We start from the raw sequence: 17,153 nt of genomic DNA on the forward strand, positions 1-17,153 counted from the left end.
TATTTATCATTTATTTTAAAACCTTTGTAACAGACCTAACATTATATGAATGACCGTGTATTTATTCTACATATGTGAAGTTGATCGTTTTTATATTAATATGACATTCAGTATTCAGTATACACTGTACAGTAGCCATTTTTTCAAAAAAATTAACTTTTATTTTGAAGGAGCATCTAAAATTTCAGCCTTCACACACCTTTGGCTTAGCTGGCTGTCAGTAAAGGCATGCAAACTCGATTTCTACGTTATTTTGCAGTCACAAAGCTTTGATTTATGGAGAAACAGGTTATATTATTTTGTTATCACTAACACACTCTTGAACTGATCATTTTAATAATGGGTGGGAAGAAAAAGAAGTCAGCAGCAGTGCCCACGGGTGTCCAGCCGGCTCCTGCAGCAGCTGTGAATGCATCCAATGGAGCATCTGAATCTACAGGCAAAAAACAACAACAAAGACCAAATAATGAGAAATCAGCCTCGAGAGAAAGCAAGCCAAAAGGTCAGACCTCATTCAAACAGTTTACATATTAAAATCGTACACACAGCCATGGAAATTAAGCTCATTAATTGTTTAAAAGACTGGAGAGTTTGTATCATTCTTTAAAAACGGTGATTAATAAGACAATCAGAAAACATAACGTATAAGGCTCACTAGATCAGTAGCTCATGCACATTCATATATGAATGGATAGAATTGTATGAAAAGGATGTTGGGAATTTTTGTCTCTCTTTGAATGAATGAATTAGAATGAAATATTTTTCATATGGTTTACCTTAGATTTTGTTTTCTCCTCATAGGTCCCAAAACATATAGTCTCAACACTAACACACAGACTGACACAAGTGGGGTGTCTGATAAATCAATCCTAAAGGTATGTGTGCTTTTATTTGATTGTTTCATCTTTCGGTGATCATGTTCTCTCACCTACATGACTTTGATTCTGCTGAACACCAAAGATTTTTAAAACAATGTCTGAGCTGTCGCCGTTCAGTACTGATGTTGTGTTTGCATTTCTTGAAGGTTGTAATCCAGCCAGAACTGGAGAAAAAGGTGATCAAGTTGATCAATGATTACAGACAAGAATATGCAGATAAGGGACCGATATCTGGGAGACTCACAACCAAAAAGTTGCTGGTAATGAATTTGTTACCTTTTTGTTTGGCCTTTTTTGTGTCATAATTCTGGTTGACATCATGTTTAAAAAACAAAAAGGTCTGCTATGATGATACGTATGTATGTGTTGTCAGGATTTGTACAGTGCTCTTCAGAAGTTTCAGTTTAAGACAGAACACATAGAGGAGGCCATGAAGAGCAGTGTGCTGTATGGAGGAGATCTGCACTCGGCACTCGACTGGCTTTGTCTGAATCTCAGAGACGGTAAAACCAGTGTTTAAGACCCTATAAAAAGACATTTATACAGTATGTCCGTTTTTTTGTTTTTAGCCTTCATCATGTCTGTGATTCACTTTGTTTTAGTAGTGGTGGGTGCGGGGCAAGATATTACACAGAATTTGGAAATGTAAGATGAGCAATGAACGTTTTTGTTCATTTCAGTTTCTGGATGGGAACTTTTTCAACTTTGATAAGATCACTAGCATGTAGATGCATTAAAGTAGAAACGCATAAAGTAGACTTATTATGGCTCAGTCTCAACGCTCTCCAAACATGGTTTTGCTCTTGTTTTTTCTATGAATAAAGATGAGCTGCCAGAAGGATTCAGCCAAAAGATGCAGGAGGAGAAGCAGAAGACTCGGCCCACGTTCCAGCATCCTAAAGAGGACAAAAACCCACTAGCAGCCAATAAAGACGCACCTAAAGAAGAGGAGAAACCCAAGCCAGAAGTGTGTAAACCGCCTAGATCTTTGAGAAAAAAGACTTCAAATCAAATAAGGCTTAGAGGCTTTTATTTCAGCATGGAGCTTTTGAAAAATATATTGGATGCTACAAAAAAAATATAAGTGAAACAGAGCTCTGTTACTAATCCACATGAAAAGAGGGTGTTTACATATAAGCATACAATGATCCTTTTTGTTCTGAATGCACCAGAGTATGAAAAATGATTATAAACTAAATTGGGACTGTTTTTGATGCAAACATTTTTTACATTTTAATAAAACAGATTTCTGTATACAGTACGGTATTGTACATAGAGTCGCTTTATGAATCAAGTAATTTATTCTGATGAAAGATGTCTCGTATTCCTCATATTGATACCAGACTCCAGTAAAAGAAGGCAGTGTCAGTATGAAGGAGTGGATACTACGCTACGCTGAGCAATCTGATGATCAGAGCAGTGAAGACGATGAAAGCAATGACATGAGAAAAGATAACCCTGAGCTGGAGGAGAAGTTCGATCCTGTGAGTTACAATAGTGTTTTGCGTGTTTCACCGCATTATGTTGTTCAATCTGCTGTGGTTGAGTTCACATGTTCTCCCTGCAGAATGACAGATACCTGGTGCTGGCCGCACAGCTGTATGATGCTAAAGAGATGGCAGCGCAATCTAAAGCCAAGAAAGACAAAGCAGGACAGAGGACAGCACAAGACCGCATCAGAGTCATCCAGCAAGGTCTCCACACCTCGTCTCTATTGCTTATCATATTGGATTGTTTCTGTATTTCATTGTTTGCTATTCATACTTATTACTTTCACTTTCAATTTATTACAAGATAAACTATATGGACAAAAGTATCGGGACTCCCCCTTCTAATGAACAGGTTTGGCTACTTTGGTCATTTCCGTGAGCGCAAATCTTAATGCTGCTGCATATAATTATATTCTAGAGAATTGTGTGTGTAATACAGTTCAAAGCAAGGAAGGAAGGAGGCGGGAACCAGGCGAAGATTAAATCAAACTTTAATTAAATAAACCAACAACAAAACGAAAGTAAAGGGCCGACAGCTACCTCACGGTCAACTGCCGGCCACACAAACATAAATAAAACTTAACACAATGTCCAGGCCTGGTCCTCTCTCCTCGTACACTCCTGTCGCTTGTCCTTTTATGCTTCCGTAGCTCCTCTGTGAGAGATGCGAGACCGGTGCAATGCGCAGCTGACACTCATTATCACTTGCGTCACCGGCCTCGCACCGCTCCCTCACAGCTCTCGTCCCGCCTTCCTCGTTACAGTGTGCTTTCAATTTTATAGCAACAGTTTGTGCAAGACGCTTTTCTATTCCAAAATGACAATGCCCCCCTTGCACAAAGCAAGATTCAAAAAGAAATGATTGATTCAGTCTAGTGTGGAAGAACTTGAGTGGTCCCAGACCTGAACCTAGCTGAACGCCTTTGAGCCAAACATCCAAACCCTTTAATGAATTATACACAGGGCTACAGTCATTTCAGAACAGAAAAATGCTAAAAGTTTAATATGGTATTGGATGGTATAGCATTAATATTTGTTTTGATTGGAATCACTGGAATTACTTATTAGAATAGATGCACACGTTTGTTAAAAAGGGCGTCTCAATACTTTTGTCCATAACGTTTATGTTCCTCTGTCTGGTATTGTTTCTGGTATTATGACACTGTCTAGGTCCATAAATGTGTTTCTGTGTTATATTACAGAAATGAAGCCTTTGGAGTCTCATCCAATGTTTAATCCTGCTATTAAAGTTAAAGACGCCCCTAAAGAGGGAAAGAAGTAAGTTGCAGTGACTGACGGAAAGGAGGAACTTAATTTTAGCCTCTTTGAGCAGACAAATGCACCGCCAACAGTAGCAGAAAAAAGTACAAGAAATACTTTAGTTTGGTTTGGTTTCTATTTCTCTTCGGGCTGCACGATTATTCACATTTTTTACATAATAATGCTTTGAAATTTCTGATGCTCTAGCGGAGAAGAAGAAAGAGCCCAGAGACATCCGTAACTTTGACTACACATCCAGAAGCTGGACCGGCAAGTCACCCAAACAGTTTCTGATCGACTGGTGCAGGAAGAACCTGCCGAAGAGCCCGCCACCATCATTTGAGAAAAAAGCAGTCGGGAGATATTGGAAATGCCGGTATGTTGAGTTTCATTATCTTTGAGGCTGATTGTGCTCTGACAGGATGTTTATTGAGGTTTGATTGTGTGTCATTCACATCAGGGTTCGGGTTCAGAGGCTTTATGATGTTCTGGAGGTGTGTCCCACTATCCTAACTGAAGATGGGATGCAGGCACAGCACTTAGGAGCGACACTGGCCCTTTATGACCTTGTCAAAGGACAGGTTAGCTTTAAGCAAGCACGCATTGGCGAATCGGTCCAGTTTGGTTTATTTATTAATCCAATTCTTAATTTAGTCGGTGCATCAACTGCTCCCACCCACTTACCGTGACGTGTGGCTCGAGTGGCGAGACAGTGAACACAAAGAGGAGGAGCAAAGCCGCTCCGCCATCAACAAACCACGTGACCAGTTCATCGCACGTCTGCTCACCCACCTCAAACAGCAACAGGGCAACCAACCACAGGGCGACCCGCAGGACCGCCACCGGGACGCTGGAGATGAACCAGAAGACTCCTGGGAGAACCTGGACTTGCAGGAGGACGTTGAGCCCCAGCGTGGACGAGGCCTCGTGGCGGAGGAGGCGTCCCGGACGCTGTTCCTCAAACTGCAAGGCTCGACTGTGGCTCGCAGAGTGCTGGCGGAGAGGCAACAGCTGCCCGTCTATCAGCACCGCCAGAAGGTGCTGGATGCTCTGCGGCGGCACCGCGTGGTGGTTGTCGCCGGAGAGACGGGAAGCGGGAAGAGCACCCAGATTCCTCAATTTATCTTGGAGGATCTCCTGGTTGGTGAAGGTGGCGCTCAGCCGTGCAATGTGGTGGTGACGCAGCCCAGGAGGATCTCAGCCATGAGTCTGGCCAGCAGGGTGTCGCAGGAGCTGGGCAGTGAGGAGGGACCAGGAAGCAAGGTCAGATTACAAAATATCTTCTTAAAGAGTACATAAATAGTGATTTTTTTAGGTCCTACTTTGGTGTCCAACAACAAGTTTATGTACATAGAAGGTGTAAAAACACTATTATTTTGTAATAATAGGCAGTTATTCTTACCTTACTTCTTGACTGACTCGCAAATGATTTGTTCTGCGATCTATCTGTCTAATCCCCTCCTTTCCGCTAGCCTAGTCTGATGTGATTGGTCAGATGGTCTAGTCTGCTTTTATTAGTCTACCGCGAATGAGGCTCACGAGCTACAGTGTTTGGCTGAGAAGAGTGAAGTTTTTGCGAAACTAAAGTCCTAGCAAAATGTAGGCGGGGACTATATGTAGTGATGTAAATCCGCGGCGGTTCGCGAATCGGACTAGGGACGACTCGTTTGTGTGATTCAGAGTCGACTCCCTTTTTTCCAAGCCAATAACTTTGTTATTCATTCACATTCGGATTTGCAACTTGACAGACTGCTTACTTTCAAACACGACAACATTACACACTGCATGAAATGTCATTTTCATGATTTCATGTTATGTACTCTGTATAGGTGCTGTGTGTAATTCTGTGGAGGATCTATTGACAGAAATGCAATTTAACATGCATAACTATGTCTTCCTAGGGAAAGACCTGACATAATGAAGCGTTATGTTTTTATTACTTTAGAATGAGCTATTTCCATCTACATACACCGCGGGTCCCCTTACATGGAATTCACCATGTTGTTTCTACAGTAGCCCTAAATGGACAGAGCGCGTTTCCTAAATACGTGACCTCCTTCGGCAAAGGAGTGAAAACCTGATGACATCTTAGTTCTGTGTCAGCCACCTGTAGTGCTTTGAAAGGGAGGGGAAGGGGTGGAGTGAGTCGTTGGTTGCAATTCGCAACCTCGCCGCTAGATGCCGCTAAATTTCATACACTGGACCTTTAAATAAGTTAAAAATATTAGTCAAATTATACCTCCAGGCTGGTCTGCAAATTGATGTCATGACTAAACGGTATCATAATATACTGACATTGCAGAATTCACTGTGTGGATATCAAATCAGGATGGAGAACCGCTCTGGGGAGTCAACACGACTGCTGTACTGCACTACTGGAGTTTTACTGCGAAAACTGCAACAGGATCAGCTCCTTAGTTCCCTCACGCACATCATCGTGGATGAGGTAAACATCACCACTTCACTTAATATAAATATATAGGCGTATACACTTGAATACCAGAATTGCATTTAAGAGCACTGTGTCTGTGCTGGTTTAAAGGGATGGTTATTCACTGCCCCTAATGTCATTTCAAACCTGTGACTTTATTTCTTCTGCAAAATACAAAAATATATATTTTAAAGAAAGTTGATAAACAAACAACACTGTCTCCCATTGACTTTCATTGTATGGCCACAAAACCACTGAGACATTTCTCAAAATCTCTTCTTTTGTGTTCCACAGAAGAAAGAGTCATATACAGGTTTTGAGTGACATGAGGTGAATAAATATTGACAGGATTTTTATTTTTGTGTAAACTATTCCTTAAGATGCATTAACCACAGAAACCACTTATTGACATTTTTATGAAAATATTTTTCACTTCAAAACCTGGTTCTAGATTTAGTATATTCAGTGTGATGTTATTGTTTTCTGTAGGTTCATGAGCGCAGTGTACAGTCAGATTTTCTCCTCACTATACTCAAAGAAGTCGTCCAGAAGCGCTCCGACCTGCGGCTGATCTTGATGAGCGCTACGGTCGACTGCCAAAAGTTTGCCAACTACTTTAACCGCTGTCCAGTGGTCACCATACCAGGCAGAACATTCCCTGTGGAGGCAAGACTAAACAGCTAAATATTGCCAAATATACATCACTTATTTTGGTACAACCTTGACTAAATAAAAAAAAGCGAAGTGCAATAAGACACATGAGTAAATTGTGGTTGTAGGTGTTTCACCTGGATGATATTGTGGAGGAGACAGGCTATGTTCTGGAGCAGGACTCAGAGTACAGTCAGAAGTTTGTGGAAGAAGAAGAGGAGGTGAACATCAGCATCACACAGAAAGGAGGAAAAACTCTTCAGCACCAGGTTTGCACAGATGACAAAATCTACATAGTTCTTACCTATTGTGTGTAATATCTGTTTTTAAGAAAGAGACGACTGCAAACCACATTTTCTAAATCAGGTTCTGGAGTGAATCCTGTACCGACTCAATCATTTATGGGATTAACTCTCCTATTTAGATGTAGTATGTTTTGTCATTTTAAATCTAAAAAAAAATGGAAGCTTTCTATTACAGTTAACATGTATTTGTTCTGTGTAGGAGGTTATCGTGAGGGATTCTTGCTCAGGTTGTGATCTGGGACCCGAGTTTGATCACTTCAGCAGTCGGACGCGCCGTGTCCTGCAGTACATGAACCCCAATAAAATCAACATGGATCTGATTCTGGACCTGCTGGCATACCTGTGTAAAATAACACACGTCTGCACAGATCAAAACTCAGCGTGCACCTCTGTATAGACAGATGGTTTCAAAGCAATAACATAAACATACTGTGTATGCACGCTTAAACTTAAAGGGATAGTACACCCAAAAATGAAAATTCTGTCATCATTTACTCGCCCTCAGAGTGTTTCAACCCTGAATACATTTCTTTGTTCCGATGAACACAGAAGAAGATATTTGAAAGAATGTTAGCAATTTTCAGTTTTGGGACATCATCCACTACCATTGTAGGAAAAAAATGTTTGTATTTTTTGGGTTCTGTTGAACACAAAATGAGATATTTTGAAGAATTTGGGAAAACAAACAGTTATGGGGCACCATTGACTACCATTTAATGTCTCCTACTATGCTAGTCGATGATGTCCCGGAACTGAAAATTACTAACATTCGTCCACATATCTTTCTCTGTGTTCATCAGATCAAAGTCATTTACAGAGGTATTAAATGACACGAGGGTGAGTAAATGATGACTGAATTTTCATTTTTGGTTGAACTATCCCTTTAACTTCCGGTATACATCCGCAAAGAATGGAGTCCCTGCAGATGATTTCTGATAAAAAGCAAAAGAAATAACACGTAAATTACATTAGCTAGCAAGTTAAAAGTATGTCTAGCCAGTATTATTTTGGGTCACCAGTAGAAGAACCGTTACTTGGCTAAACTTAAATGCGTCAAAGTTGCATTTCAACAAATTGTTTATTTAATACAATTATTATACAGTTAAATATTAACATAAGTTAATATTAAGGTAAATTGATTAAAATATAAATAGTTATATTATTAGCCACCAGCCAGACCGATAAACAAACACAGACCGATGAAACCGTCTATTTCATTTACCCCCCCCCAAGCTTTTGTAGATTTGATGAATAAATGAAGTGCTTCTGTTTCACGACCTCAGACAAGTCGCCTCAGTTTCGTGATGTGGAAGGTGCAGTTCTGATCTTCCTCCCAGGTCTGGCTCATATTCAACAGCTGTATGATTTGCTGACCACAGACAGGCGCTTCAGCTCAAAGGACAGGTAACTTTACTTCAAAACACACCGCCTTTGATGATAGACATATAATTTGACATGAATCTTTTATTGTATTTGTCATTTTATATTTAGTGTACATTTGCTTCTAGATACAAGCTGGTAGCTCTTCACTCCACACTATCGTCTCAGGACCAGTCTGCTGCGTTTACAGTGCCCCCTGCTGGAGTCAGGAAGGTACTGTAGTGTATTGCAGTTCAACATACCATACTATAATAATACTTAATACTAATACCATAATACTGTATTATTTCTGCAGTATGTACTATGCATACTATATCAATTTTATCTATGCATTTTCAAATGTGCAGTTTGCAACAGGGCATATTGTACTATACACTTTGTCCCACAATGCAATGTGCATTATTTGACTCAACAGTTCATTACAGAAGTAGCAGCTTATTTTTAACATGTCTTAATTATTTTTATCACTAAGTCCTTTGAAAAATGTGACACTAACATACTATTGTTTTTTAACATTCTATTAAAGATCTTGCTGTCTACAAACATCGCTGAGACAGGCGTCACTATTCCAGATGTTGTGTTTGTCATCGACACTGGAAAAACAAAAGAAAATCGGTGAGCAGGAGTCAAAAGTGTTACGTTAGATCTGCTGTATAGATATTACAGGAAATACGATGTTGATGAACTTGATATGTTTGGTCTTTTAGTGTTGTGGTTATAATCTATTTCTGGTTTCTTGTCTTAGATACCACGAAAGCAGTCAGATGAGCTCTCTCATGGAGACATTTGTGAGTAAAGCTAGCGCCCTGCAGAGACAAGGCAGGGCGGGGCGTGTCAGAGAGGGCTTCTGTTTTCGCCTCTATCCCAAATTTAGGTACACACCACCTTGTGACGCTCTGTCACTGTTATAATGTGACACGTTGGGATGTTAGTAACCGTGTGACTATTTATTTTGCAGGTTTGATAGCTTCATAGACTACTCCATACCTGAGATCCTGAGGGTGCCTTTGGAGGAGCTTTGCCTTCATATTATGTTATGTATTTATTTTTATCCTCCACAGAACAGATTTTTCTCTTTATTTCTACTTGTTCTGTATTTACTGTACTGTTAACACACTGTATTATTTAAAGGGGTCATATGGCGCGAATACGTGTTTTTCTGTGTCTTTGGCATGTTATAAGTTGCCCATGCGTGTATTAGACACGTAAAATTGCAAAAATGAAAGTGTCGGAACAAAAGATGCATTCTGTCTAAAAGCGAATGCTCACCCAGACCTGCCTGAAACGCCTCGTGTAACCACACCCCCACAAATCTACGTCAGTTCGTGGTATGATTTGACTAAGACCGCCCAAATGTATATACAAGTAAGGTGGGCGTACCTGTCAGTACAACTGCTTTGGAACCTGATGTTCCAAATATGGTAAGAGGCGTTACATTTCCGACACACGCTTGCAGTATTCTACCAATCACTAGGCACTGGTTAACTGGCCAATCATAGCACACCTCGCTTTTCAAAGCTTTTCAGAGAGGCGGGGCAAAGAGGAGATACAAACATGCATGGTATGAGGAAAATACAGTGTTTTTGAACCTTAAATCATTGCATTACATCTAAAACAAACGATAATATTCGTTTTAGCCATGTTATATGACCCCTTTAAAATCACTATTTACTGTTCTTAAAAGAATATGTATTGTAGTATTAAAGGCTTTTTTCTCATTTCTGCTTTAATGAAGCTTGAACACACTCACCCCAGTGTCTTATGTATCACTTCTCTGTGTCTTAACAGAAGTGTGAATACGGTTCACCAGAGAGTTTCCTGTGTCAAGCTCTGGACCCCCCACAGCAGCAGGCCTTGTGCAACGCTGTCAGTCTGCTGAGGAAGATCGGCGCCTGTCAGCAAGATAGCCACACCCTCACACCGCTCGGTCATCACCTGGCAACCCTGCCTGTCAACGTCAAGATCGGGAAGATGCTCATCTTTGGCGCTATTTTTGGTTGCCTTGAACCTATTGTGAGTGGTGGTTGATGTTAGCTAAAACATCATTTATTCACCCTCATGTCGTTCAAAACCTGTATATGACTGTTTCATCTGTGGAACACAGAAGAAGATATTTTGAGAAATGTCTCATACAATGGGAGTCATTGGGGTCAAATTGATTGGTTACCCACGTTCTTCAAAATATCTTATTTTGTGTTCTGCAGAAGAAAGAAAGTCACACAGGTTTGAAATGACATGAGGGTGAATAATTGATAAAAGAATATTCATTTTTTTTCAGGCCACTATAGCAGCGGCCATGTCGGAAAAGTCGCCCTTCTCTACTCCAATGAGCAGAAAGGACGAAGCCAACCTGGCTAAATTTGCTCTGGCAGCCGCCCACTCGGATCACATGACCATCTACAACGCTTACCTCGGGTAAAATGACATCACACATCCTCAACGAAATAATACCTGAGTGGTATAAACATGAATAAATCAAAATACTCGTACTGATGCTGCTGATGGGTTTACAGGTGGAAGATTGCACGAAGTGAAGGAACGCGAGCTGAGATGACCTACTGTAGGAAACACTTCCTGAACCGCACCGCCCTCATGACCATGGAGGTTAAATACGCACTTTCTTATTCCGCTGAAGTGTATTGATAATCCAAAAATGTCTGTTTGTTCCATTAGCTGCATGTGTGCAAACAGAAATGAGATGTTTCTTTTAAAGGGTCAATGACTAAAGTTTTTATAAACCTTAGCAATGCAGTTTTTGTATTTATGTTGATTTGGGTTTCGCAATATACTGCTATTGACAATAACTGTGATTATTGATATTGTAAAAACACACAAATGTTAATATCATACATTTTTCAGTATCAGGTTGACACTCCAGTATAGTAGGTGGCTCAATATAGTTTGAGTGTAATTCATTGGACAAAAGAAAAGACGCAAAATAAAGAAAATAAAAGATAAATTAAACATGTTTTTATTTATTCTAAACTTTCAGATATCGAAATCCTTTTGTCCATGATAATCGTGTAGTAAAAATCTAATATTGATAAAGTCCTCATTCTGATAAAGTGATGTAACCATCAAGTAAAAAGTAAACATATTTTCATTGACCTTGAATATACAGCCGCTGAAAAAAATTAAGAGAACATTTTCAGTTTTTCTTAATTTACTATTTATAGGTATGTGTTTAGGTAAAATGATATTTTTTGTTTTATTCTATGAACTACTAACAGTATGTTTCCCAAATTTCAAATTTGTTTCAATTTCCATTTTTTTTGCAAAACCTGAGAAACAGGTCAAACTAACAAAAAAGATGCTCTGTATTTTTTCAGACATCAAAGAAAACAAGTTCATGTTCACTTTTAAGTAATATTAATAATATTTCTACATGTACTTAGGAAAAGTCCAAAAAAAATGTTTTATGTGATAACCTTGATTTTTATCACAGTTTGTATGTGTCTTGTCATGCTGTCAGTCTTTCACATTGCTGTTGGATGACTTTATGTCACTTTTATGTCAATAACCATCCAGTATTAATCCTCTTATCAGGATGTAAAGCAGGAACTCATCAGGATGGTAGAGCAGGCCGGTTTCATTGCTCCTAAGACTGGCAGAGCTCCTCGTTCTCGGCCCGGCTCTGACTCTAAAGCCCTGGGTCCGCTCTCCAAGCAGGACATCTCTGTTCTTAGCGCCGTGCTCGCAGCGGGTCTATACGACAACGTGGGCCGTATTCTCTGCTCTCCCTCTCCAGATGTTCAGGAGCGTGTGATGTGTGTGGTGGAGACGGCTCAGGGGAAGGCAAACGTTCACCCCTCCTCAGTGAACCGCTTCCTGCAGACTCACGGTTGGCTCCTCTTCCAGGAAAAGGTGCTTAGAATCGACTATTTTTTAAGATGGCATATTAAGTCTTGTTTTTATTAAATACCCCATGAAATCAGAATAGAAGTGTCAATGAGATATTTTCTGGTCTTACCCACAGGTGAAATACTCCAAAGTGTTTCTTAGAGACACAACCTTGATCTCCCCTTTATCGATGCTGTTGTTCGGAGGCGATATTGACGTACAGCACCGTGAGAGACTCATTTCTCTGGATGGATGGATCTACTTCCAGGTCAGTGAGAGCAAATCAATGCATGATTTGCATTGATCACCTTACAGGCAGGTGCACTGATGCATCCAGAAATGGTTTGCCGAGCAATAAGATAACTCGCTTATCTCGCTTAATACTGTTCCATTTCCCATCAGGCTCCGGTCAGAGTTGGTGTTATCTTCAAACACCTTCGCAAGCTGATCGACTCCCTCCTGGAGAGGAAACTGGCCAACCCCAAAATGAATTTGGAAGGTATTTTATACATTTAGCTAGAAATGTCACCGAACAGAAGTTTGCATGTCATTCTACAATTACTGTAAATGTCTTCGGTGCAGATTTTTCACTATCGGTGTTTTATTCATTATTGAATATATTTTTTCTCTTTAGACGAGAAGACCATACAGATGATCATAGAGTTGATAAAGTCAGACAGCAGACTGTGAGGTGGTGCTTTTTTGTATACGATAATGAAAAGACTACATCAAGTGTTGACAAACCTCGACGAAGCGTTAGCTTGTAAATTGCCAAACCAGAATAAAAATATTTTAACACAAACGAACAAAATACTTGTGGTGTTCTTTTAAGCTTATGTTATGATAGGATGGGTTATTACTGTAAGCTGTGAGGAATGCAGACCAGACAAACAATGTTGTGGTAACAATGTCATTGTTTTGTTATTGATACTGTCACATTTACGTCTGTTTCCCTATTTAGTTTTCTCCGGTTTTGCCATTGGACTTAATTTTGCCACGATCCCGTACCTGTACCTGGTTTGTCTTACTCGCACCTGTTAGTTGTTATCGTCATCACTTGGACACTATTTAGCCTACTGCCTTTTTCATTTGTTCTTTGTCTTGTCTACTGTGTGGTAACTGCCTTCTTGGAGTTCTGTTTATCTGTATCGAGTGCTTTAATTAAATATATTCTCACTGTGGATTACCTTCGTCTACTGTGAAACGTAACAGATACAAGTAAATTAGATATTACATTAGATTTTTATTGCGTTCCTGTAAACATAACTAAGTGGTTAAGATGTATCATTTCTATAGACACATTCAATTCAAAGTGAAGTCTATTACCATGTCACTGACTTTAAAAGTGAGATCACATTTTTTCTTATTACGTTGAGTTGAGGTGTGGACTCTCACATTTAAATATAATGACATAAAAATATAATGATTGCAGGTTGAATTGAACATTTCACTGATGTTTACTTGGGGTATGAAATCTCACAGCATTCTTCAGATTTACTATTCTACAATATACTAGTATACTAAACCACATCAAATCAGTTTGAAGTTGTTTTAAACATGAATTAATAAAGACATTTAAGTCATCTGAAATCATTCCTTAATTCATAACTTAGTACGTAAACTAGAATATATACAATCTCCAAAAGTGCAACTTAAATATGATGTATGTTGTTGTCGGAGGGTTTTAAAGCATCAGGCTTCAGTCATTTAGGCATTTTAAAGCGATCGATTAATCCGCTGCTCTATTACAGCTCTAAAAGCCCAAGACGCTATAAAACTAAATAATGAATAACTATACATTAGTGACTTCCTGAAAGGAAGCGTTTTATTGCTGAAACTTAAAAATAAGGGTGCTGCAAAAGGTTCTTCACACTGATGCTGTAGAAGAACAATGTTGTATACACACACAATATACACATATGTATGCTCGTATACATCACTGTTAAAAAGTGCACTTTACAAAATTGTTATTTATATATAATTGATATTAATTGTGTCGACATACTAATATACATTAGTGAAATATAGCCTATATTAGAATTAGATAAAGACGAAACTTGAAATATAATATAATAAGATATTTGAATCAAATAATGACCAAAAATACGTAGCTTGTGTACGTACACAGGTAGTTAGCTGATATAAAATATTGTAAAGTTCATCAAAAAGGTTTCTTCAGACGTTTGAAAGCATTAACACTGGTGTCAAGGTTTCCAACATCCAAACAATGTCGACAGTTGGCGAACTTGGCGCTGAATCAACGGGCGCTCTGAAGCGCGCGGACTCCAGGCACACGTCGCTACGCGCGCACCTGACGACAACCGCCGCGCTCTGACGTCACCGCAGAAATGAGTTCACATGCGCTCACTTTCAGCATCAGTTCATCATCATGCAGACCTGCTTTTACACTCATCTGTCTTATCTTGTGGTAAACCAATTCTGCTATAATAAATACGGTTTAAGAATGTTCATAGGAGTTTTTTTTATTTGTTTAATTTTATCAGCAGAATGACGGAGAAGCTCCAGTCAACCAATCATCTACTGAAGATCTGCTGGACTTCACCGCAGGTGAGACGCACGTTATATTTATATATATAAACGATAGTTTGGGGCTAAATGCAATAAATTAATTCTGAAAACTGACAATTTGATAACATATTGCCTATTAAAGGGATAGTTCACAAAAATAAAAATTCCAGGTTTATATAAATAAATACCACATGGTTAATCTGTTTATGCAAAAGCATGGTTACTTTGTGATTGCAATGGTTTTAGTATAGAAACCATCGGGGGGGTTTTGTGGTAAAACCATGGGTAATTTTCATAAAGGGATGTAATGATGTTTTTATTACCGTCGACAAACATTTATTCTTTCTTATTTAAAGAGGAATGTCCATCTACAGACACACATTTACTTACATTTGATATTCCAGACCACAGAGACTTGGATACTTCTCTAGAGCTGAACAGACAGGTGAGCACACATGAAAAAAAACATTATTCCTCTTAATAATTTATTGAGTGTAATTTCTTCACTGTTAAAATGACACTATTCCAGCTCAATGGAAGATAGGGGAGTGACCGAAACCTTTCGAATCTTAAAGAGACAGTTCACCCCCCCAAAAAAACCCTCACCCTCAAATTGTTTCAAATCTGTATAAATTTCTTTGTGCTGATAAACAGAGAAAGGTATTTAGAAGAATGCTTGTTCTTGGCCACCATTGACTACCAAATAAAAAATTACAATGGGATCCAAAGGTGCCCCAGAACTGCTTGGTTACAAGCGTTCTCTCAAATATCTTTCTCTGTGTTCCTCAAAACAAAGAAGTTTTTCCACATTTTGGGGTGAACTGTTCCTTTAAATGTTTATTGTCCTCTTCAGTATTAGAAAACGTAGGGAACTGCAAAATCATGAGACAAATTCACATGCGGTAGCTGCGAACATTCACACTGTGAAAAATGTCCGATGTGACATAACCTACCACAACTTCTGTTTTTTTATCAGTGACTCAGCAGAGAAATGATTATTATCCTCAGACACACTGTGTCGCTGAATCCATATATTTGTTATTTAAATGACTGAGAAATCTATTCAGATGTATTTCTTGACAATGAGTCACAACATGCCTGACTTAAGTGTATTACTAAAAACTAGCGGTTTTGTTTCTCCACAGCTTCACGCTCGACTCAGGAGAAAGCAGGAGGAAATCTCGGCCCTGAGGGATGCGAACGCCCAGCTGAGAAAGCTAACTGAACAGGCTGAGCATTACTCAACCACACTTGATGTAAAGCATCTTTTACATCAAATGCACTTCGCATGACTTCTCCATAAAAATATAAGTAAATTGTCCAGGTTTTTAATGATCGTAAGTTATGTTCACCCTTCCGGAAAGTAAACAATAACACGCCTGTGAAACTTCAGCATCATTATGGCATCAAGATCTCCATATTTGTCGATGTCACACCCACACGTGACTATTTGTTGTTTCTACTTCATGTCTAGGTCTTCACAACATCGCACCATGTGACGACATCGACACCAAAAACAAATACCGAGATAACAGAGGGTCGTTCTACTGGATCACAACATGCCTGGATCTCTCTGCTGACACGAGAGGACCAATCCGAGCCGTCTTATACATCTTTAGCTGACTCGACCAGCACTGACCCGGCATCAGGAGTCAAGCGGCAGCTGTGGTCCAGCTGGAGCGATCTTCTCTGTGAAGAAGCTGGAGGAGATGATGCTGAAGACACAAGACCGGACTATGAGACAGACTGCAAGCGGCTCAGGCTCGATGATGAACTTGTGGAGCTGGACTTGGAGCAGCTTGAGGCTCAGCTGGACCAAAATGAATGGACTCCTCAACCGCTGGGAGAAGAGTCAGATCTGACTCCGAATGAGAGTTTGGAGGTTTCTTCGAAGCAGCAGGTCGCACCGGTCACAGAGAGGGTGAGCGTGTTTGGGGCTTTCCGTGGGCTTCGGGTAGTTACAGAAACCCCTTTCGTCAAATCGGATCTTGGGGAGACGAATGGTGTTTGCTTTAAGATCTCAATAAGAGAACACAGTACTGTAAAGACTAAGGTTTTCCCTCACGGAAAGGCATTTACAGCTCACACGCCAAGTGGTTCTTGTAGGTTCCTTTGGGTTCCTAGCGAGGACTGAACAGTCCTGTCATCTAAATCAGCATTCTTAAAGAGTTCACCTAATATAGAAGATATTTTGAGAAATGTCTCATGTGGTTTTGTGTCCGTATAATGGTTATCAATAAGGGTCAATGTTGTTTGGTTACCAACATTCTTCAAAACATCTTTTTGTGTTTGGCATGACATGAGGGTCCGTAAATGATTTTTGGGTGAACTATTCCTTTGACTCATATGACACTCTTCAAGATGAAGAATAGACGAATAATGATGACAT

The 17,153-nt window shown here is 39.6% G+C and overlaps 2 protein-coding genes across 2 annotated transcripts; both read left to right on the forward strand.

Moving 5' to 3' along the window:
• The first annotated feature begins 200 nt into the window (after positions 1 to 200).
• dhx29 (DEAH (Asp-Glu-Ala-His) box polypeptide 29) lies at positions 201 to 13,416 on the forward strand. Its single transcript, XM_057321832.1, is given in 27 exon segments — positions 201 to 502; positions 802 to 875; positions 1,025 to 1,138; positions 1,252 to 1,381; positions 1,703 to 1,845; positions 2,222 to 2,362; positions 2,446 to 2,572; positions 3,571 to 3,732; positions 3,836 to 4,004; positions 4,089 to 4,209; positions 4,283 to 4,891; positions 5,931 to 6,074; positions 6,549 to 6,725; positions 6,839 to 6,979; positions 7,215 to 7,359; positions 8,299 to 8,419; positions 8,524 to 8,608; positions 8,922 to 9,010; positions 9,141 to 9,269; positions 9,354 to 9,428; positions 10,183 to 10,408; positions 10,674 to 10,810; positions 10,909 to 10,999; positions 11,942 to 12,259; positions 12,372 to 12,503; positions 12,638 to 12,734; positions 12,870 to 13,416. Coding segments are annotated over 27 exon segments (4,116 nt in total). The 5' UTR covers positions 201 to 339; the 3' UTR covers positions 12,926 to 13,416.
• On the forward strand, positions 13,084 to 16,959 carry mcidas (multiciliate differentiation and DNA synthesis associated cell cycle protein). Its single transcript, XM_057321689.1, has 6 exons — positions 13,084 to 13,096; positions 13,197 to 13,252; positions 14,740 to 14,803; positions 15,121 to 15,209; positions 15,910 to 16,020; positions 16,239 to 16,959. The coding sequence occupies exons 1-6, from the start codon at positions 13,084 to 13,086 to the stop codon at positions 16,896 to 16,898; spliced, it is 993 nt and encodes a 330-aa protein (XP_057177672.1). The 3' UTR covers positions 16,899 to 16,959.
• The last annotated feature ends 194 nt before the right edge of the window (positions 16,960 to 17,153 follow it).

Source organism: Triplophysa rosa, linkage group LG22, assembly GCF_024868665.1.
Source record: "Triplophysa rosa linkage group LG22, Trosa_1v2, whole genome shotgun sequence".
In the NCBI taxonomy this organism is placed as follows: Eukaryota; Metazoa; Chordata; class Actinopteri; order Cypriniformes; family Nemacheilidae; genus Triplophysa; species Triplophysa rosa.